The 19,071-nt window shown below is 33.2% G+C and overlaps 1 protein-coding gene across 5 annotated transcripts in view; it reads left to right on the top strand.

The window, feature by feature from the left end:
- Positions 1 to 19,071, top strand: part of RPS6KA6 (ribosomal protein S6 kinase A6) — a 151,100-nt gene that overhangs the window by 24,832 nt on the left and 107,197 nt on the right. For 2 of the 5 annotated variants that reach the window (XM_030807037.1, XM_030807038.1), the window contains exons 3-7: positions 2,934 to 3,081; positions 7,188 to 7,304; positions 15,833 to 15,914; positions 16,901 to 16,981; positions 18,430 to 18,509. In XM_030807037.1, coding sequence (XP_030662897.1) covers positions 15,884 to 15,914; positions 16,901 to 16,981; positions 18,430 to 18,509 — 192 coding nt within the window. In that variant the 5' untranslated portion in view covers positions 2,934 to 3,081; positions 7,188 to 7,304; positions 15,833 to 15,883. The remainder of the gene's footprint in view (positions 1 to 2,933; positions 3,082 to 7,187; positions 7,305 to 15,832; positions 15,915 to 16,900; positions 16,982 to 18,429; positions 18,510 to 19,071) is intronic. The other 3 variants (XM_030807035.1, XM_004092461.3, XM_030807036.1) reach the window with 2 other exon arrangements.

Here is a 19,071-nt window from a genome sequence, read left to right as displayed (position 1 = left end):
TTCTATAGATATTTTCATAGAGTTATAGATTTTTTAAGCTGGAAAGAACCTCAGAGATACTATGTAATACTTCATTGTATGGATTAGTCTACTGAAACTTGGAGAGTCTGTGATTTATACTAGGTGATAAAACTAGCTAGTAGCAGAATCGAGACTTAGGGCAGTGTGCTTCCTTTTAGGTCAGATATATTGTGTAGACCTGAAGAAGTAGAAGATAAAGAGAACATTATCCTTTTTCTATTTGGTTGTGGATGAAATCAACTTTGATGACCCCTCCACCAAAACTTGTTCATAATTGGAATTAGCTCAGATGGAAACCAGCAGAGGGATTTAAATTGGGTTTGTCCAAAACTCTCCTTTGAAATGTCCTATGTAACTATTTCTGCAGATAGTAACCATGTAACACTTTTAATTTTGATTGACAATATGAGAGATACAATGTTGTCTTTGTAGCTTTTTCAGTTTACTGAATATTAATAATATATTGTAATTTTGAGTATAATTAAACGTAAACTATCAAAACCATTATCTAGCGATTTGTCTACAGATCATATGGACTAATAGGCATAGTAACATTAATGTTGCCAGTTTATAAAAGATAAAGGAGTGTAAGGAACTATTAAAGGCAGTGGAGAAGGAGAAGGCTGCTTATTATATTTTAGCATTAATAAATTCACAAGGATATCATGGCTCACACCACAGGGGAACAGTGTGTGTGGTGCATAAACTCAAGGACACATACACAGGGTGATTGGCAAATATTTACCTTTATAATTTTAATAGAAGATAAGTCAGGAAGTTCAGTTTTTAGTGGAAAGGCAGTAAAAATATACAGTGCTAGTTTCTTACATGATCTGCCTTATGCAATCAACTTCAGTGGCTAAAAGGTAGAGTGTGAAATTTTGGAGAGTAAAGGACCTAGAATCACTTTCAAGGATTTGATTTAGTTTGTGGCCTGAGTTATCTGGACTTGAAACCATGTACTTTGGGTGTGTGATGGTTAAAGTACTCAATTTGTGTCAATAAAACTATATGAGTGATTAAAAACACCATATATATTTATCCCTTAAATTTTTTAAATATACAGCTAGGATTTTTTCTTTGTGATTGCCATGTGTTTTTTTGTGGTTGGCTTTTTTTTTTTTACTGTTCTAAAATAGTGTAGGATTGTAGAGGCTGTGATGGTAAGTATTAGGTAACAGGTTACTGATAAACTATATCTAATATCACATTTCACCACCTAGTATCTTACTTCTTTCAACAATGTCAAGGTTAGAAAAAGTTTGTTATGATTTGTCTCCTTTAGTGGTTGGCTGACATGAGTTAATTTTTTATTTGTTGTCAAAATAAGCATAACTGCCTTATATTTGGTAGTTTATGATCCATTGGTATTTATTTTTAAAACTCTACCCAGTATCTGTTTTTCCTGAAATAAAATACATATTTTTAATGTTATCAATATATTAAAAATTTCAAAGAAGATTCAGTTAGCAATTAGATTCTTTGTTGATTGCATTAGTGCAAGGTCAGCAACATGTTTAGTCTCTAAAGTGATTTATATTTTTATTATGCAGAGATATAAATGTCATAGTTAACTGAAAATGTATATTTTGAAAAACAAAGCTGATATCCTGATATTTTTAAGCCCTGAATTTCTTATTTTAAAAACCATTCTTGACATATGTCTCTTAAGAATTCTTTCAAAAATACTTTTTTACAAGTGTGTTTTACTTAGACTCAGTGGAACCACAGGTAGGAGCTATTTCAAGCTGAGAATGCCTGCTTCCTGTATGGTGGATTTTTTTTCCTCTATTTGTCTTTCTATTCTGATGCACATTTAGCTTTAGTATGCTTCAGTATTTTTTCTCTTGCAGTGCTGATGTTTACTTCTAATTTCTATTCAGTTACTTAAAAAAGTGGAACCCTTGTCCTACAGATATGCAAAACTCTCAGATGAATAATTATTGTTCAACTAAAAAATGTTGGTCAGCCACTATAAAGTTGAGTTATGCTGCACCATCAGGTATGCAAAGATAAGTAGTACAGAGAGTCTCTGACTCAGGATGGTTCAACTTATGAGTTTCAACTTTATAGTGGTGCAAAAGTGATATTCAGTATGTTCCTCAACTTACGATAGGATTAAGTTTGGATAAACTCACTGTAAGTTGAAAGTGAATTTTCAACTTACAGTAGGTTTATGGGGACAACACTGTCGTAAGTCCAGGAACATCTGTACAAATAAGTTCAGTAACTTCAATTTTTATGGATGTTTTGTGGTTTTCAAAGTTCTCAGTTGATCCTTATAACTGAGATCTGAAATAGAGTAGGTATTACTGCCAATTCGTAGATGAGGGAACTAAGGAGCTGACCCTCCTAAGTAGAATAAACCAAACCAAGTGGGAACTAGTTTGCCAGCATTCTTCGGTTTTCAGTCATCAATGCAGACTTTTACAAAACGAAGTGTTCTGCAGATACCTTCCATTGTGTACATAATTTTGATGTGCTTAGTTCACCCTCATGGCATTTTGGCGTTTATATTGATATTACGCTTAGCTTTCTTTCAAAGTACGCTAATATTTGACATGGTTTTCAGTGACCCCATATTATTCACTGAATGAGAAGGGTATATCAAGCTGCTCTTCTGGGTCTTTGCATATATGTTTCAACAAATCCACAACTAAATGATTCTTGGATTTTTAGGGTGATCTTTTCACCAAACTAGCCTGTGTACCTACAAATAAAGCTGATGTTTGAATAGATGAATGTTTTATTATTAAATAAAAACGAACAAGTTCAGGCTTTAAAAATACTTCTTTTGTTTTGATTTGTTTTCTGGAGGTTAGTTCCACAGGCATATGAAAACTGCTGTAATTGAGTTATAATAGTATATTGCTATTAGGTTGTCATCAGCTTTTTCTCTTTTCAATTAACAGGTGATTCCATCTTCCTAAACAAATCAGTTATCAAATGAATGGAGCAATAGTAGATTTGACAGTTCATTTTGTACTTTAACAGTGTGTTTTCCCAGTGTTACAGCACTGTTGGCCCTCTGGATTAAAAAGATGATCACAGATTATAGAGGTCAGAGCATACTATTTTGGTTGTGGTTGAGCCTTCATACTTTTTCTATATATCACTGATTACTTTATGGTTGTAAACAATAATAAAACCTAATTCATAGTCATCCTGGCCTCGGATTCAGATTTGTTATTTGATGTAGGAAGACTAGGGGTCCTTATTTGGAGGTTATTGAATCTTCATTTCACAGTAACAACATTATTTTCAAAGATCAACTAAGATTATGTACCATGTATAGTTTGCTAGGGCTACCCTAACCAAATAACCACAGATGAGTGGCTTAAACAGCAGAAATTTATTTTCCCAAGATGCTGCATTCTATAAGATTGAGATCAAGGTGTTGGCAGGGTTAGTTTTTCTGAATCCTCTCTCCTTAGCTTATAGATGAGTCTTCTCCCAATGCCTTTACGTGGTCATTCCTCTGTAGGTGTAGGTATTCTAATTTCCTCCTCTTATAAGGATGTCAGTCATATTGGATTAGAACCCACCCATATGGCCTCATTTTACCTTAATTACTTCTTTAAGGGCCCTATCCCTAAATACAGTCATGTTCTGAGGTACTGGGAATTAGGACTTTAACATATTAACTTTAGGGGACATAATTTAGCCCATAGCATACTTGCAGCTTTTTGTTTCTTCGATGGATGTGATGTTTCTGACAAAGTTCTCTATCCTCAAATTCACAGTTTATTTCTGTATCCCCAGTGTGCAGCACAGTGTCTGATAATAGTATATGTGCTTAATGAATGTTGATTTTCTGGGTGAATAATAAGAGTGTATATATGGGAAGATAAGGTGATATAGCACAACTTTATCATACCAGGATAGGGAATTTTTTCAAGGATGATTTACTCTCAGGAAAAAAGAAATAAATCACTTATAAGTACATTACCACCTATTTCAGGCTAGATTGTTGCTACTATCAAGCTTTTGGAATGGTGCAGAACCTGAAGAAAGGGAGTTGGAGGGAAGAAATAGGGTTTCAGTTGACAAAAAGGGACATTATAATAGTAAAAATCAATAAACATAGCCTTGGGATGGCTGAGAAATTTTAGGCAATAGACAAGAACGGGGCAGGGAGCAGATAGAATAAGACAGAATAAGTATTGGAAATGGTGACACAGGAGGGTATCACCTACTTTGAGAGTAAAAAAGAGCTAGTGGCATAGAAATGATAAAAGTAATAAGTAGCTATATATAAACACATACACACACGTGTATATGTGTGTGCACACATGTGTGCACATATGTTTATGTATTTGTGTGTATATCTATTATTTATCTATATAACTATAAATCTTAGAATCACCCAAATATTGTTTTTTAATCCTGGCCGTGTGTCCGAATCAACTGGGGAGGCTTAAAAAATGCACATGCTTACATCTTCCTGCAGTTCTACTGAACCACAATCTCTGAGGGTGGGACCCAAACAAGTGCAGTAAATAAATATTTCTTCTACAGGTGATTCTTATGGGCAACCAGGGCATTACAAATTGTCTGTGTAAAGGCAGAGTAGTCATAATTTGGTGATATAATATGTGGTGGTAGTTGGCCTAGGAACATATGTCTTTATTTAAAAAGGCAAATGGCCAAACATTAAGTTAATATTCAAGGGTTATTGTGTCCTTTATTTGTGTTGAGTACAACACATACTCAGCACAGTGTAATAAAAATACTGACAATGGATAATATGGAAAAAGTTTATATTCTTTACAGTGTATGGGAAGATATGCTTATTTTATTTAGAAATATTGTTATCACAAAGTTAATTATATTCAAAGCTGACACAATTTCATTAGCCAGAATGAATCTCCTGTTTCCTTATTTCCTTTATATATTTAAAAAAAGAAATTGTGGGTATGTATATTTTTTGTTTTGTAGACTGTATTTAAGAATAATTTTCAGATTTCTTATTGTTTAATTTTACCTTTAAAATCTTTATTTTCTATTGTATATATTTAAGGTGTACAATGGGATGTTTTCATATACATCATAAAATTATTATGATTGTTAAGCAAATTAACATCCATCATCTCACAGTTGCCCTATTTTTTGGTGGTAAGCACTATCTTCATTTTAAAAAGTATATATTTTTTCCTGTTTCTTTTATAATATTGAGCAGATTTCTTTGTCTTTCTGCTCTCATGAGATCAAAAAAGTATTGTGCTAAACATTAGGAATAAAGAGATCAATGGGGTGTAATACCTGCATTTAAGAAGCCCACAGTCCAGTGGGAAAGAAAGACATGGTAATTAGTTGTTAGGACACAGTGTAACATTTTTTGTTGGCTGTCTCCTGGGAAAAGTGATTTTTCTCATCTAGTTGCATTTTCATATTGGGAGCTTTTTAGGGTACTGCTGCTGAAAATTGAAAGACATTGCATTTTGGAGGATGGGCATGTGTGGATTATTAATAAAAGGTAAAAGGGCGTTGGACAAACATTTTCATTTGGAAAACCTGCTTAGGTTTGGTGAAACTAACTATAGTACAATTTGTTTCCTAACTCTGAACACTTCTAAAAAAACTGATGTCATTGTGATCCATGCTTATAGTGATAATCTAAACATAAGCAGGGACCTGAAGTACCTTCTTGAACATAAAAATATTATATTGTGTTCAATATAGAATCACAGACATTGAGGGGACCTTAGAGACCTATCTAACAAAACCCCTTTGTCATGTGAGAAAATGAAGGAGAGAGTGGTTTGTGATTTAGCCAAGGTTTCTTAGCTTATAGGTACATACAGATATATTATACTTTAATATAGTCCCCAAATGTCAGCTACAAAGCATATATATTCGCATTAAAAAAGGTTGTTGACTTTTTAAAAACAGGACACCTTTCAAATAGGGAAATTCACTTCCATAGCAGATTGATTTTAATTTAAGTTTTATTTTCAGAAAACATTTATAAATTACCATCACTATTTAAAAGGGTCTGGCGAAGTACTATTTGATGTGTAAGAAACATCTGATATACTTTCAGAATCAGTTATTCTTCATTTCTTGTTGATTTGCTGGTGGTTCCTAACACCTACAATTAAAATTTCTTTGCCTAGGGACCCCTCTTGAGATAGTGAATGCCTGACTACCTATATTCCATGGAAGTTATTTTAGCTGCCATGAAGTCTAGCTCATTTGGGTCCATACTCTTGTTCACTTTGGCTACAATCACCATTGACTAATCAGTTAATTGAAGAGTGAATAGATTGAGAACATTCTTGGCATCCAGGCTAAAATTAGTATGCTATAATGGAATGCTACCAAGATTTATAGACATTGTGATTAAGTAGTCATGTAAACTTAAATTCTGTGAGTCTTAGTTTTCTTCTTTATACAGTCAGAGAGTTGGATAAGATATCCCTTCCAACTCTGTTATTTTGTGATATACATCTGTCATCCTAGCTATTGTGCTTCTCTAGGGACTAGAATTAATTACAGCTCACTTGAATGTAGTCATCACAGCTGAGTGGAGTCCTGCATCAAGGGGAAGAACCACTCATGGGCTGGCTTTCTTTCTGCTTCACCCAGGTGGTACAAAATCTGGCATATAATTTATATATAAAATTTCAGTAAACGCGCCATAGCCTGGAAACATTTGTTGGGGCTCTGCAGATTTTGTTGTTCTTTGCCCATTTCTTGTTCATTGATGTGGTTAGTTGGCCATTTAAACATTTAAAATAGTATAGTGAAATACTATTTAAAAGAGCTCTTGAGGTCACGTTTTTTGGTCATGCCCCACAATTTACAAGGTTTTATCTTGACTTTTCCTGCCTCTACCTCATTAGTCACAGTCCAGTGAAGGGTCTTGAGACTGTTGTTAACAATTTTATTATGTTGCTACCAAGCTGGAAGAGAAGGCTGAAGCATAGATTTCTTTTTACATTTTATTTACATGAAATTATATAGTAGGGAAGGTGGTGGTGGTGCATCTGTATGTGCTGTATGTGTTAGAAAACAGGGAAATAAGGATACTGGTAGCCCATAAAACTCTCTGCTACATTGAGGGAGTTGGGTATATTATTTCTATTATGACTTCTGATTTTAAATGGAACTAATCAGAAGATGTTGAAAATGGATTCAAGTATTGTTTGGATTTCTTTTTACAGGATGAAGGAGTTGTTAAAGAAATCCCTATTACTCATCATGTTAAGGAAGGCTATGAGAAAGCAGATCCTGCACAGTTTGAGTTGCTCAAGGTTCTTGGTCAGGGGTCATTTGGAAAGGTAATGAATACTTTTTTTTCCCCATTTGTTTCTCTTCTAAACATTTAGCAAAAAAAGTGAACACATACATAGAAATCTGATTAATGAGTTGTTTCTAAACTTCTGAATGGATGCTCACAAAGGTAATTCTTTAATTTTATTCCTTTCATTTCTGTTGTACTTTTATTACTATTTCTTTGTACTTCTCTGTAACAATCAAGGTTTTCCAATTCCCTAGGCTTACTTATTTCTCGAGGGAAAAATATAGCATACTCTTTATTAGCTGCCTAAATCAAAGTAGCTTGATTTTTGTAAAAAATGGTATTCCTATCTCCTTGTTCTCATGCTGGCATGAATACAGCTTGTTTTCTCCTGGGGATTTAATCTACATTTGTTAGCTATGTCACAGAAATCAGAATTTATGTCTTAATTCATGTATGAATCCATCTATCATCTGTTAAAATAAAGTAGAACAAGGGTGTGTAAAGTAAAACAATGGTAGTTACTGGGTGATATGTGGTTTGTGTGAAATTTAAGTCTTCAGAGAGCTTACATTTCAAGGCAGAAAGCAAAATTGAGTAAGAATAACTATTATTACTAAAGTTGTTTATTAAGCACTTAATAACATGATTTTAGAAAAGAAGTGTATAGGTCTGGTTCCTGACCTTTATATACCTAACATCTAGTACATGAAAATTATTGCATACACATAGTAACAGCCTTTAGAAAAACAGCACCAACCACAATTTAAGGGGAGAAAGATAAAGAGAAACTACTAATTTCAAGTGGCTGAGATTTAGTTTTAAAGGGGAAAAATAAGGCAATTGAGCATAGGTTATTTATAGTGCTCTGGAACATTTTAAAATAAAGACATTTTTATTTTATTGGGTTTTAGAAATGGGATCTTGTTCTGTCACCCAGGCTGTAGGGCAGTGGCATGATTGTAGTTCACTGTAGCCTTGATCTCCTGGGCTCAAGTGATCCTCCATCCCCAGCTTCTCAAGGAGCTGATACTACAGGCATGCACCACCACACCTGGCTAATTAAAAAAAATTTCTGGACACAAGGTTTTGCTGTGTTGCTCAGGCTGGTCTCGAACTCCTAGCTTTAAGTGATCTTCCCACGTTAGCCTCCCAAGGAAAGACATTTATTGAACGCTCAGTGTGTTCACGACAATGTATAAGCAGTATTAGTGACTATAAAATAGATGTCGTCTTAAAGTAACCTGATATTTATGCATTATAGAATATAACGTGAAATATAAAGAAACATTTTCAAGACACAAAAAGGACAAACTGAGATGAATTATGGCTTGGCAGTGAATTGGTACAGGAGATATATAAGACAGGGAGATAGGACTTGAACAGTGTTCTGAGGAGAGAAAAACTAGAAGGAACTGTTAATAGATTGGTGGTGGTGGTGGTGGTGGTGGTGGTGGTGGTGGTGATGATGTTGGTGGGGAGTGTTTATAGAACTGATCTGTAGAGTAGGCATGTATATTATATACAACTTTAAAGTTTCTAAAAGTGCAATATTCTTTTAACTATTTTGCACTTTATAGCTATTTTTATGGTGTTAATTTTAGAAGAACAGAGATGAAGTTATTTTATATTCCAGATGTATAAATGCTTAAATATTTGACTTAAATAAAATCTCACCAGGCAAACATTTCAAGCTATTAAAATTACCTGCTTTGTCTTTTGATGTATGTATTTACTCATATATGCTTTTGTTTATCTCCAGCTTTGTTCCAGAAAGGATTTAAGGCTTTCATAGATAAATATTAAATAAAATTAAAAATAAGTAGTGAAGATGATGGAAACAGAAAGCTCAGAGCAGGAAAGATTAGATGAAGCCAGGAGTACACTCTGTTCACAAAAGCATGACATAAGGGTCTGTAAGTCCTTTTCCAGTAGGTCAAAAATTAGACTTGAGTTTTCTAGCAGCCATTATAAAGAAGCTAATATATTTGAGTGTATTATAATTGACAGTATTTTAAAGGTGGAAACGGATTAAACAGACCAGAGAAATTTCTCTCATGGGTTTTTGTAAAGAAAATACTGTATAACATAATGAAATATATTCAATAACATCTTCATGTTAAATATAGCAACATGCTGAAAAGTTGTCAATGTAGTGCTTAAATTCAGGGAAATCTCAGCTTTGTGCTGGGATTTAGTTTTAAGAAGAATATCATTGAAACCTTTTAATTCCTAGTATTAAAATACAAAATAGTGATCTTAATGTAGTTAATCAACCAAAGAAATATTAAGGAGGTGGCTTTTTTTCCCCCTAGGATGTGAACATACTTGCTTGTCAGTGTTACATCATTTGCGTAGGCATTGTGTAGGTGTGACTTGTTATATGCTGAACCTATTCAGGAATTTGGCCAAGGCTGTGAATCAGATAAGTGTAGGAGCAATTCCAAGAGACTTTGAGCTGCAGAGTCTTAAGTTTTTCTTCAAAAGTTCCGTTGTTAAAATGCAGTAAATGGAAATTTAGCCCATATAAAGCCTCATAACATTAAATGTTTTTATTGTCTATTTAACAGTGGGGGAACCCTGCTAAAGTCAACTTAAAATTGTAGTTTAAGGAAGCGTGCATTATTATCATGAAAGGTGCATATAAAATTCTGTCCTAAGCACACCAAGTATAATGCTATTAATGATCATTAATGTATGGGTTGAAAGGTATACTAAACAACTTACATTAATTATTTTAAAACACAATTAAACACATGGAAATACCTTTGAAATTGTCTGATTAGTCATCCTTATATATCATGTGCCAAATAATATTTATACAAAACATACATTTTAATATTTGTGGATTATAAAAAATACTTTTGCTTTTGTGATAGTAAAGACTTTAAGTACAGTACTTAAAAATGAATTTTTGAAAATATCGAGTACTTGTACTCTTAAGTAAGTGATCAACTCTCAAGTGATAGTTTTTAAAAACATATGCTTACATCTTAAAATTTCCTGAAATTGGTTCTTTCTCTTCAAACAGCATTTAAATATATGTGATCTTCTAGTTCACTGCAGTTACTGAATATTCTTATAGGAAAATATAAACGTCCATGTGATTGAGAGAAAAGTATATTGGAGTAACTCACCCTTTCTTTTGGACAATTTCCCATGATTGGATTAGGGTGACTGAAAAGAAGCCTCTTTTATCAATATAGATACGTTTTTAGGTCCACTAGTTTGAAGCCATGCAACAACTTTTTTACTTTAATTATTTCTTTAAGCACCCTATCCTCAAATACAGTCATGTTCTGAGGTACTGGGAGTTAGGACTTTAACATATTAACTTTGAGGAGACATAATTTAGCCTGTAGCGTACTTGTATCTGTTTCTTTAAAGGACATGATGTTTCTGACAAATTTCTCTGTCCTCAAGTTCACAGTTTATTTCTGTATCCCCCAGTGTCCAGCACAGTGTCTGATACAGAATATGTGCTTAATGACTGTTAATTTGTTGATTGAATAACTAATGAGTACATATATGGGAAGATAAGGTGATATAGCACAACTTTATTATACCAGGATAGGGAAATTTTTCAAGGATGATTTATTTTAGGAAAAAAGAAATAGATCACAGATAAGTACATTGTCACCTTATTTCAAGTTAGGTTGTTACTACTGTCAAGCTTTTGGAATGGTGCAGAACCTGAAGAAAGTGAGGTGGAAGGAGGAGGGAGAGTTTCAGATGATAAAAAAGGACATTATAATAGTAAAAATCAATAAACATAGCCTTGGGAAGGTTGAGAAATGTTAGGCAATAGATAAGAATGGGGTGGAAAAAGAACTACTTTTGTGGTTGATTTTGGGAAGGGGGCAGTGAGATATGATATTTTCTCATGCTAGGAAATTCACTCATAAGACCTGAAAAAAAAATAAAACAGATCAGATGATAAACAGGTTACTTCTCTAGACTGCGAATGATGGATCCTATTAAATGCCGTATTGGGATACTAGTGAATATTAGAAGAACTAGGGGAAAAAAGTGGCTCCTTTATGCAACAGTGTCTTCAGAAAGCCTAGACTCTTTCTTTCTTCCTTGCTTGCCTCTTCTCACTCTTGATACTCCATTCTTTACAATCCCACTGAGGACTATGTTTTGTAAGAGTGGTTCTGAAATTGTGGTCTCCGTACCCCTGGACAATCCCAAGACCTTTTCAGGGAGTCCTCAAGTCAAAGCTACTTCACAGTCATCCTAAGATATTATTTGTACAACTGCTGGCATGTTGGCCAATCAAGGCAGTGACTTCAAATGGTACCAGTAGTCATTGTATTCTTCATTTTCTTACATATACAGTTTAAGAATGTCCTTGATGAGACATTAACAATTATTACATTTATTAAATCTCAGTCCTTGAATACCCTTCTTTTGAATAATCTGTGATGAAATAAGAAGTACACGTGAAGCCCCTTAGCCACATAACAAAATAGAATGGTTCTCTCAAGGCAGAGGACTTGTGCAAATTTTTTGAGTTGTGAGTTGAACCAACCACTGTTTTCATGGATCACCACTTTTCCTTGAAAGGACAATACACTATGGTTACCTAAATATGCTTATTTCGTAGGTGTTTTCTCAAAAATGAATGGAGTGAGCCTGTTCATAGAAAAACAACTGATACCCTTTTTGTCAATGGTAGAATCTGAGCTTTCCAGCAAATAACTGAATTTAGGCAAATGTATATTTGCCACATTGACGTTGTCATCTTCTTAATGCAGCTATACTTGTGTTTATTATGCTTCACTTCACTGGGTTCACAGATATGTATGTGTATATATATGTATATGTGTGTGTATATATATACCCTATATATATATCCTATATATATCCTATATATATCCTATGTATATATCCTATATATGTATCCTATATATATATCCTGTATATGTATCCTATATATATATCCTATATATATCCTATATATGTATCCTATATATATCCTATATATGTATCCTATATATATCCTATATATGTATCCTATATATGTATCCTATATGTATCCTATATGTATCCTATATATATCCTATATATATATCCTGTATATATATCCTGTATATATATCATGTATATATATCCTGTATATATATCCTGTATATATATCTTGTATATATATCCTGTATATATATATCCTGTATATATATCCTGTATATATATCCTGTATATATATATCCTGTATATATCCTGTATATATATATCCTGTATATATATCCTGTATATATATATCCTGTATATATATCCTGTATATATATATATATCCTGTATATATATCCTGTATATATATATCCTGTATATATATCCTGTATATGTATATCCTGTATATATATCCTATATATATCCTGTATATATATCCTATATATATATCCTGTATATATATCCTATATATATATCCTGTATATATATCCTATATATATATCCTACATATATATCCTACGTATATATCCTACATATATATATATCCTATATATATATTCTATATATATCCTATATATATATATCCTATATATATATTCTATATATATCCTATATATATATCCTATATATATATCCTATATATATATCCTATATATATCCTATATATATCCTATATATATATCCTATATATATCCTATATATATCCTATATATATATCCTATATATATCTATATATATATCCTATATATATATCCTATATATATCCCATATATATCCTATATATATATCCTATATATATCCTATATATATATCCTATATATATCCTATATATATATCCTATATATATATATATCCATCTTCTATATATATATAGAAGGTTTGTGGTAAACCTGTGTTGAGTGAGTCTTTGGGTGCCATTGTTCCTCCAGCAGATGCTCACTTTATGTCTGTGTCTCATATTTTGGTAGTTCTTGCAGTGTTTCAAATGTTTTCCTTACTGTTATATCTGTTATGGTTCTTTGTGGTCTGTGATCTTTGATGTTAGTGTTGTCATTGTTTCAGGGTGCCATGAACCACGCACACATAAGACAGTGAGCTTCATTGATAACCAGTGTGTGTGTTCTGGCTGTTTTACTGACCAGCTGTTTCCCCATCTCTCTCTGTCTCCTTGGGCCCCTCTATTCCCTGACCTGCAAGAATATTGAAATTAGTCTAAGTAATAACTCTACAGTGGCCTTGGAGTGTTCAAGGGAAGGGAAGTGTTCTGCATTTCTCACTTTAAATCAGAAGCTACAAATTATTAAGCTTGGTGAGGAAGGCATGTCAAAATCTGAGATAGGGCAAAAGCTAAGGTTCTTGTGCCAAACAGCCAAGGTGTGAATGCAAAGGAATGTTCTTGAAAGAAATTAAAATTGCTACTCCAGTGAACATATAAATAATAAGAAAGTGAAACAGCCTTATTACTCATATGGAGAAAGTTTTAGTGGTCTGAATAGAAGATCAAACCAGCCACAACACTCCCTCAAGCCAAAGCCTAATCTAGAGCAATTCCCTAGCTCTCTTTAATTCTGTGAAGGCTGAGAGAAGTGAGGAAGGTGCACAAGAAAAGTTTGAAGCCAGCAGGGGTTGGCTGATGACGTTTAAGGAAAGAAGCCATTTTCATAACATAAAAGTGTAAGGTAATGCTACAGATGCTGATGTAAAAGCTGTAGCAGGTTAGCCAGAAGACCTAGCTAAGGTAACTCTTGAAGGTGGTTATGCTAAACAACAGGTTTTAATTGTAGAAGAAACAGCCTTCTGTTGGAAGAAGATGCCATCTAGTCTTTCATAGCTAGAGCGAAGTCAGTGCCTAGCTTCATAACTTCGAAGGACAGGCTCTCTCCTGATAGAAGCTAGTGATCCTGGAACCTTTAAATTGAAGCCAATGCTCATTTGCCATTCCAAAAATTCTAGGGCCCTTAAAAATTATGTTAAATCTACTATGCCTATGCTCTATAAATAGAACAACAAAGCCTGAATGACAGCACATCTGTTTATAGCATGGTGTGCTAAGTATTTTAAGCCCACTGTTGAGACCTACTGTTCAGGAAAAAAGACATTTCTCAAAATATTACTGCTCATTGGCAATACTCCTAGTTACCCAAGAGCCCTCATAGAGATGTACAAGGAGATTAATGTTGTTTTCATGCTTGCTATTACGATATCCATTCTGCAGCCCATGGAACAAAGAATAATTTTGACTTTCAAGCCCTATTATTTAAGCAACACATTTTGTAAGGCTGTAGTTGCTGTAGATGGTGATTGCTCTGATGAATCTGGGCAAAGCAAATTGAAAGCCTCTGGAAAGGACTTGCTATTCTAGATGTCATTAAGAACATTTGTGATTCATGGGAGGAAGTCAAAATATCAACATTAACAGGAGTTTGGAAGAAGTTGATTCCAACCCTCATGGATGACTTGGAGGGATTCAAAACATCATTGGAGGAAATCACTGAAGATGTGGTGGAAATAGCAAGACAACTAGAATTAGAAGTGGAACTAAAGATGTGACGGAAGTGCTGCAGTCTCATGATAAAACTTGAATGGATGAGGAGTTGCTCCTTGTGGATGAGCAAAGAAAATAGTTTTTTTGAGATGAAATCTACTTCTGGTGAAGATGCTATGAACATTGTTGAAATGACAATAAAGGCTTTAGAATATTACATAGACTTCTTTAATAAAGCAGCGGTAGGATTTGAGAGGATTGAGTTCAATTTTGAAAGAGAGTCTACTGTGTATAAAATACTATCAAACAGCATCAAATTCTATAGAAAATTATTTCATGAAAGGAAGTCAATCTGTGCAACAAACTTCATCATTGTCTTATTTTAGGAAATGGCCAAAGCCACCCTAACCTTCAGCAGCCACCACCCTGATCACTCAGCAGCCATCAACATTGAGGCAAGACCCTCCACCAGCAATAAGATTATATCTCACTGAAGACTCAGATGATTGTTAGCATTTTTTAGCAATAAAGCATATTTAATTAAGGTATATAGGGTCATAATATTTGTTTGCTCTTTATTAAGGTAACAAAAAGTGGGCCTGGGTCTTAAAAGGAGGTATGTAGCTCGAGTTTGTCTTTCATTATGTTATTTATCTCTTACATCACAAAATTCTCAAAGTTCAGGACCAGGTCATCTATTTTAAAAATTTTCCTTTCTATAGTAGTATTTATATGCATTATGATTTATTAAATCATAACAGTTTTTTTGATTAAAAACTAAATTAAATCTAAGGAAAGTGAGAAAATAATAATGTAAATTATAGAATAATTTATAGGGGAAGGTATAACTTTTTTCATTTATTTTTTTAAATTGACAAATAGTTGTACATATTTGTGGGGTACATAGTGAAGTTGCAATACATATAATGTATGGTGATCAGATCAGGGTAATTTTGCATCCTTCAACAAATCTCTCACTATCTCTCCCTTCCCTCTATGGGAAGGCATATGTTTATAAAATTAGAGAAAATGCAAGGATCTAAGTGTATGCTGGTGTGTTTGTGTAGAGCAAGAATGACTAGAAATGTGAATTTTCCTTTTTTTTTTTTTTTTGTTCAATTTTCTATTAGGTTTTTCTTGTTAGAAAGAAGACCGGTCCTGATGCTGGGCAGCTCTATGCAATGAAGGTGTTAAAAAAAGCCTCTTTAAAAGGTAGAAAATCAGAAAGTTTATTAAAATAGAATTTGACAAAGCGTATTTTAAGAAATATGCTGTGTATTACTTGCATAAGGTGAATAGATGTAGCTATTTTTAACATTGGCATTTGTGGCAGTTTTTCTAGCCTGTAGATAATATTACTAAATTTGATATTGGCATATGCCTTAACTTAGTGAGAGTGCACCCTTGTAAAAATTTGATGCTAGAAAAAGTGACATATTTCATTTAATTTGAACTTATTAACTTAATTAGGATATATTCTTTTCTTTCAAGATTCTTGGTTTTTCCTTTTCTGTCTGTGTCAGTATCACATATTGAGAAAGCACAACCATTTGCACACACTATCTTTTAGGGTGTGATAAAAATACCACTTATGATCAGTTTTAATCAGTAAACTCATTTGAACAATTAAAAGAGATTAATAGGCTGGGCATGGTGGCTCACACCTATAATCCCAGCAGTTTGAGAGGCTGAGGTGGGCTGAACCCTTGAGCCCAGCCCAGGAGTTCAAGACCAGCCTGAGTAACCTGGTGAGATCCTGTCTCTACAAAAAATACAAAAATGAGCCAGGTGTAGTGGCATGCACCTGTAGTTCCAGCTGCTCGGGAAGCTGAGATAGGAGGATTGCTTGAGCCTGGGAGGTGGAGGTTGCAGTGAGCTGAGATTGTGCCACTGCAGTCCAGCCTGGACAAGAGAGCAATACCCTGTCTCAACAACAACAACAACAAAAGATGAACACATAATAAATGCATATTAGCTACATACCTATTTATGCCACCTTAACCTGTCTCTAGATGTAATGAATATTTTTGCTTTCTGAGAATATGGTCATTATTATCTAGGAATATGAAAACTGCAAATTTAGGCGTTTATGAAGTTACATTTTATATTTTTATATTTGTTGTTTGGTAAATTATTGATGGACTCTTAACTGAAATGATGTAAGAGAGTAATATATTGTACCTTTATGTAATTTTTAGTTCGAGACAGAGTTCGGACAAAGATGGAGAGGGATATACTGGTGGAAGTAAATCATCCATTTATTGTCAAATTGCACTATGGTATGTAATCTTATTTTATTTATTTTAATCCTTATTTATTAATATGGAATTAGAGAATTATGATTTCCTTTCACACAATACTATAACAGGAAATAAATACTTTAGACTTAGTATATTCAACTGTGTAAAATGTATTTGTCTGAAATAAATATCAGCATTTAGTCATTAGTTATATGTCCTTCATTTTTCTAAGTTGATTAACTTGTTTAAAGTAACAAGATAGTGTTTTTCACTTACCTGTCTGGTAGTATTTATGTACTTTGCTAGGCTGTAACTTCATAATCTTAGACTATAAACTATTGTGATAATTTACATAAAACATTCAGTTGCTTGTTCATAATGACCCCACTTATCTGTTTCTTGGTTATATTCCAGAGGACCATGTAGTTATGTTAGTCTACTTGAGTTATTTTTTTATACTTAATGGGAGAGGACTACCAGTAAGAAGCAGTAGATGTAATGGATAGAATATGAGCTTTGGAGTTAGACATTTCTAAATTTGAATCATGGCTCCGTTGCTAATTTAACATGTAGTTGAGATCAACTCTATCTATCTATCTATCTATCTATCTATCTATCTATCTATCTATCAATCATCTATCTATCTATCTCTGATATAGTGTACTTTGTCACTTCCATTTTTCTATATTTAAAAAAGTAGCAGCTGTAGATTTTATTCTTAGTGTAATTTTGACAAATAATACATGAAAATATATACCCAGTTATCACTATTAAAAACCCATAAGAAATTTCCACCCATTATTCTTTTACTCCTTGTTATACTAACAGAATAAAAAAAGTAACATCTAAAGACCTTCCCGTATCTGTAGCAGGTCCATCAGTAAACACTTATTGTGTGCAAAAATACTGTATTAAATTCAATGGGCTATAGAAGTGAAACACTTGTTGACCTCAAGAAATTTATAACCTATAGAGAACACGGAGATGTAAAGAAATTAATTGTATAAATCAAAATGGAATAAGTACTATTAAAGAGGTATAAATCTAATAAGATCTCAAAAGTAGCAGCAAGTAATTTCAATGAAGAAGAGGTTGAGGAAGCTGTTGAAAAATGTGAAAAGGGGGAAATTCTGGAAAGTTTAATAGAGGAAGTGGCATTTTTCTTCAGCTTTATAGAATTCATAGATTTTCAGTAGGTTTGATAGGCTAATTTTAGGCAATTGCAGTATAACATGCTTCATAAATGAGGAAATTTTTGATGGTAGAAGTTCTGTGTAAAGCCACATTCAAGGGTGATTATGTTCTGGGAAGGGGTTTATAGCTATTTCTATACTGGATTAAATACTGGGTTTAATTTTGAGATGTTATCCATTAATGGACCATGTGAGTAAATACTGTAAAATTCTAAACATATATTAATTTAAAAGCATACTAAGCTTTTTAAGCCTTTGAGATTATCCTGTTACTACATTCTAATTTTTAATTAGCCTTTCAGACTGAAGGGAAACTGTACTTAATACTGGATTTTCTCAGGGGAGGAGATGTTTTCACAAGATTATCCAAAGAGGTAAGTATCTGTACATTTTTACTATATTTTCTTGAAACAAAACTAAGAAAAATCACTTTTGTTCTTCCGCTAATTACATTTTTCCTATTGAAATTTTAAATGGTAACTACTCTGTTTCATTGCATAGTATTTGGTAATGTGCCTGTTAATGGCATTTTCTATCATCTCAATGTGCTACTCATTATTTTCTTAGGCAAAAGAACAATATGAATAACTGGATAAAGTAGATACGGGCAAGCCTAGGACTTTGGCTACTCAAGCTACCTAAACACCTCTGGGAGTAGTGTTTATTCATTTTAAAATAGCTTTATGGAGGTATAATTGACATATAATAAACTGTACATACTAAAGTATACAATTTTATAAGTTTTTACATTTGTATATAACTGTGAAACCATCATTACAATAAGAATAATTAGCATATCTGTCATTCCCGAAAGTTTTCTTGTGTCCCTTTGTGATACCTTCCTCCTGCCCTAACCCTACTGAATCTGCTTTCTGTCACTATTTGGTTTGTATTTTCTAGGAGTTTATATAAATGGAATCATATAGTATATTCATT

This window comes from Nomascus leucogenys, chromosome X, assembly GCF_006542625.1.
Source record: "Nomascus leucogenys isolate Asia chromosome X, Asia_NLE_v1, whole genome shotgun sequence".
Lineage (NCBI taxonomy): Eukaryota > Metazoa > Chordata > Mammalia > Primates > Hylobatidae > Nomascus > Nomascus leucogenys.
The sequence above is the reverse complement of the archived record's forward strand: the minus strand, read 5'-3'. Positions and strand labels throughout refer to the sequence as shown.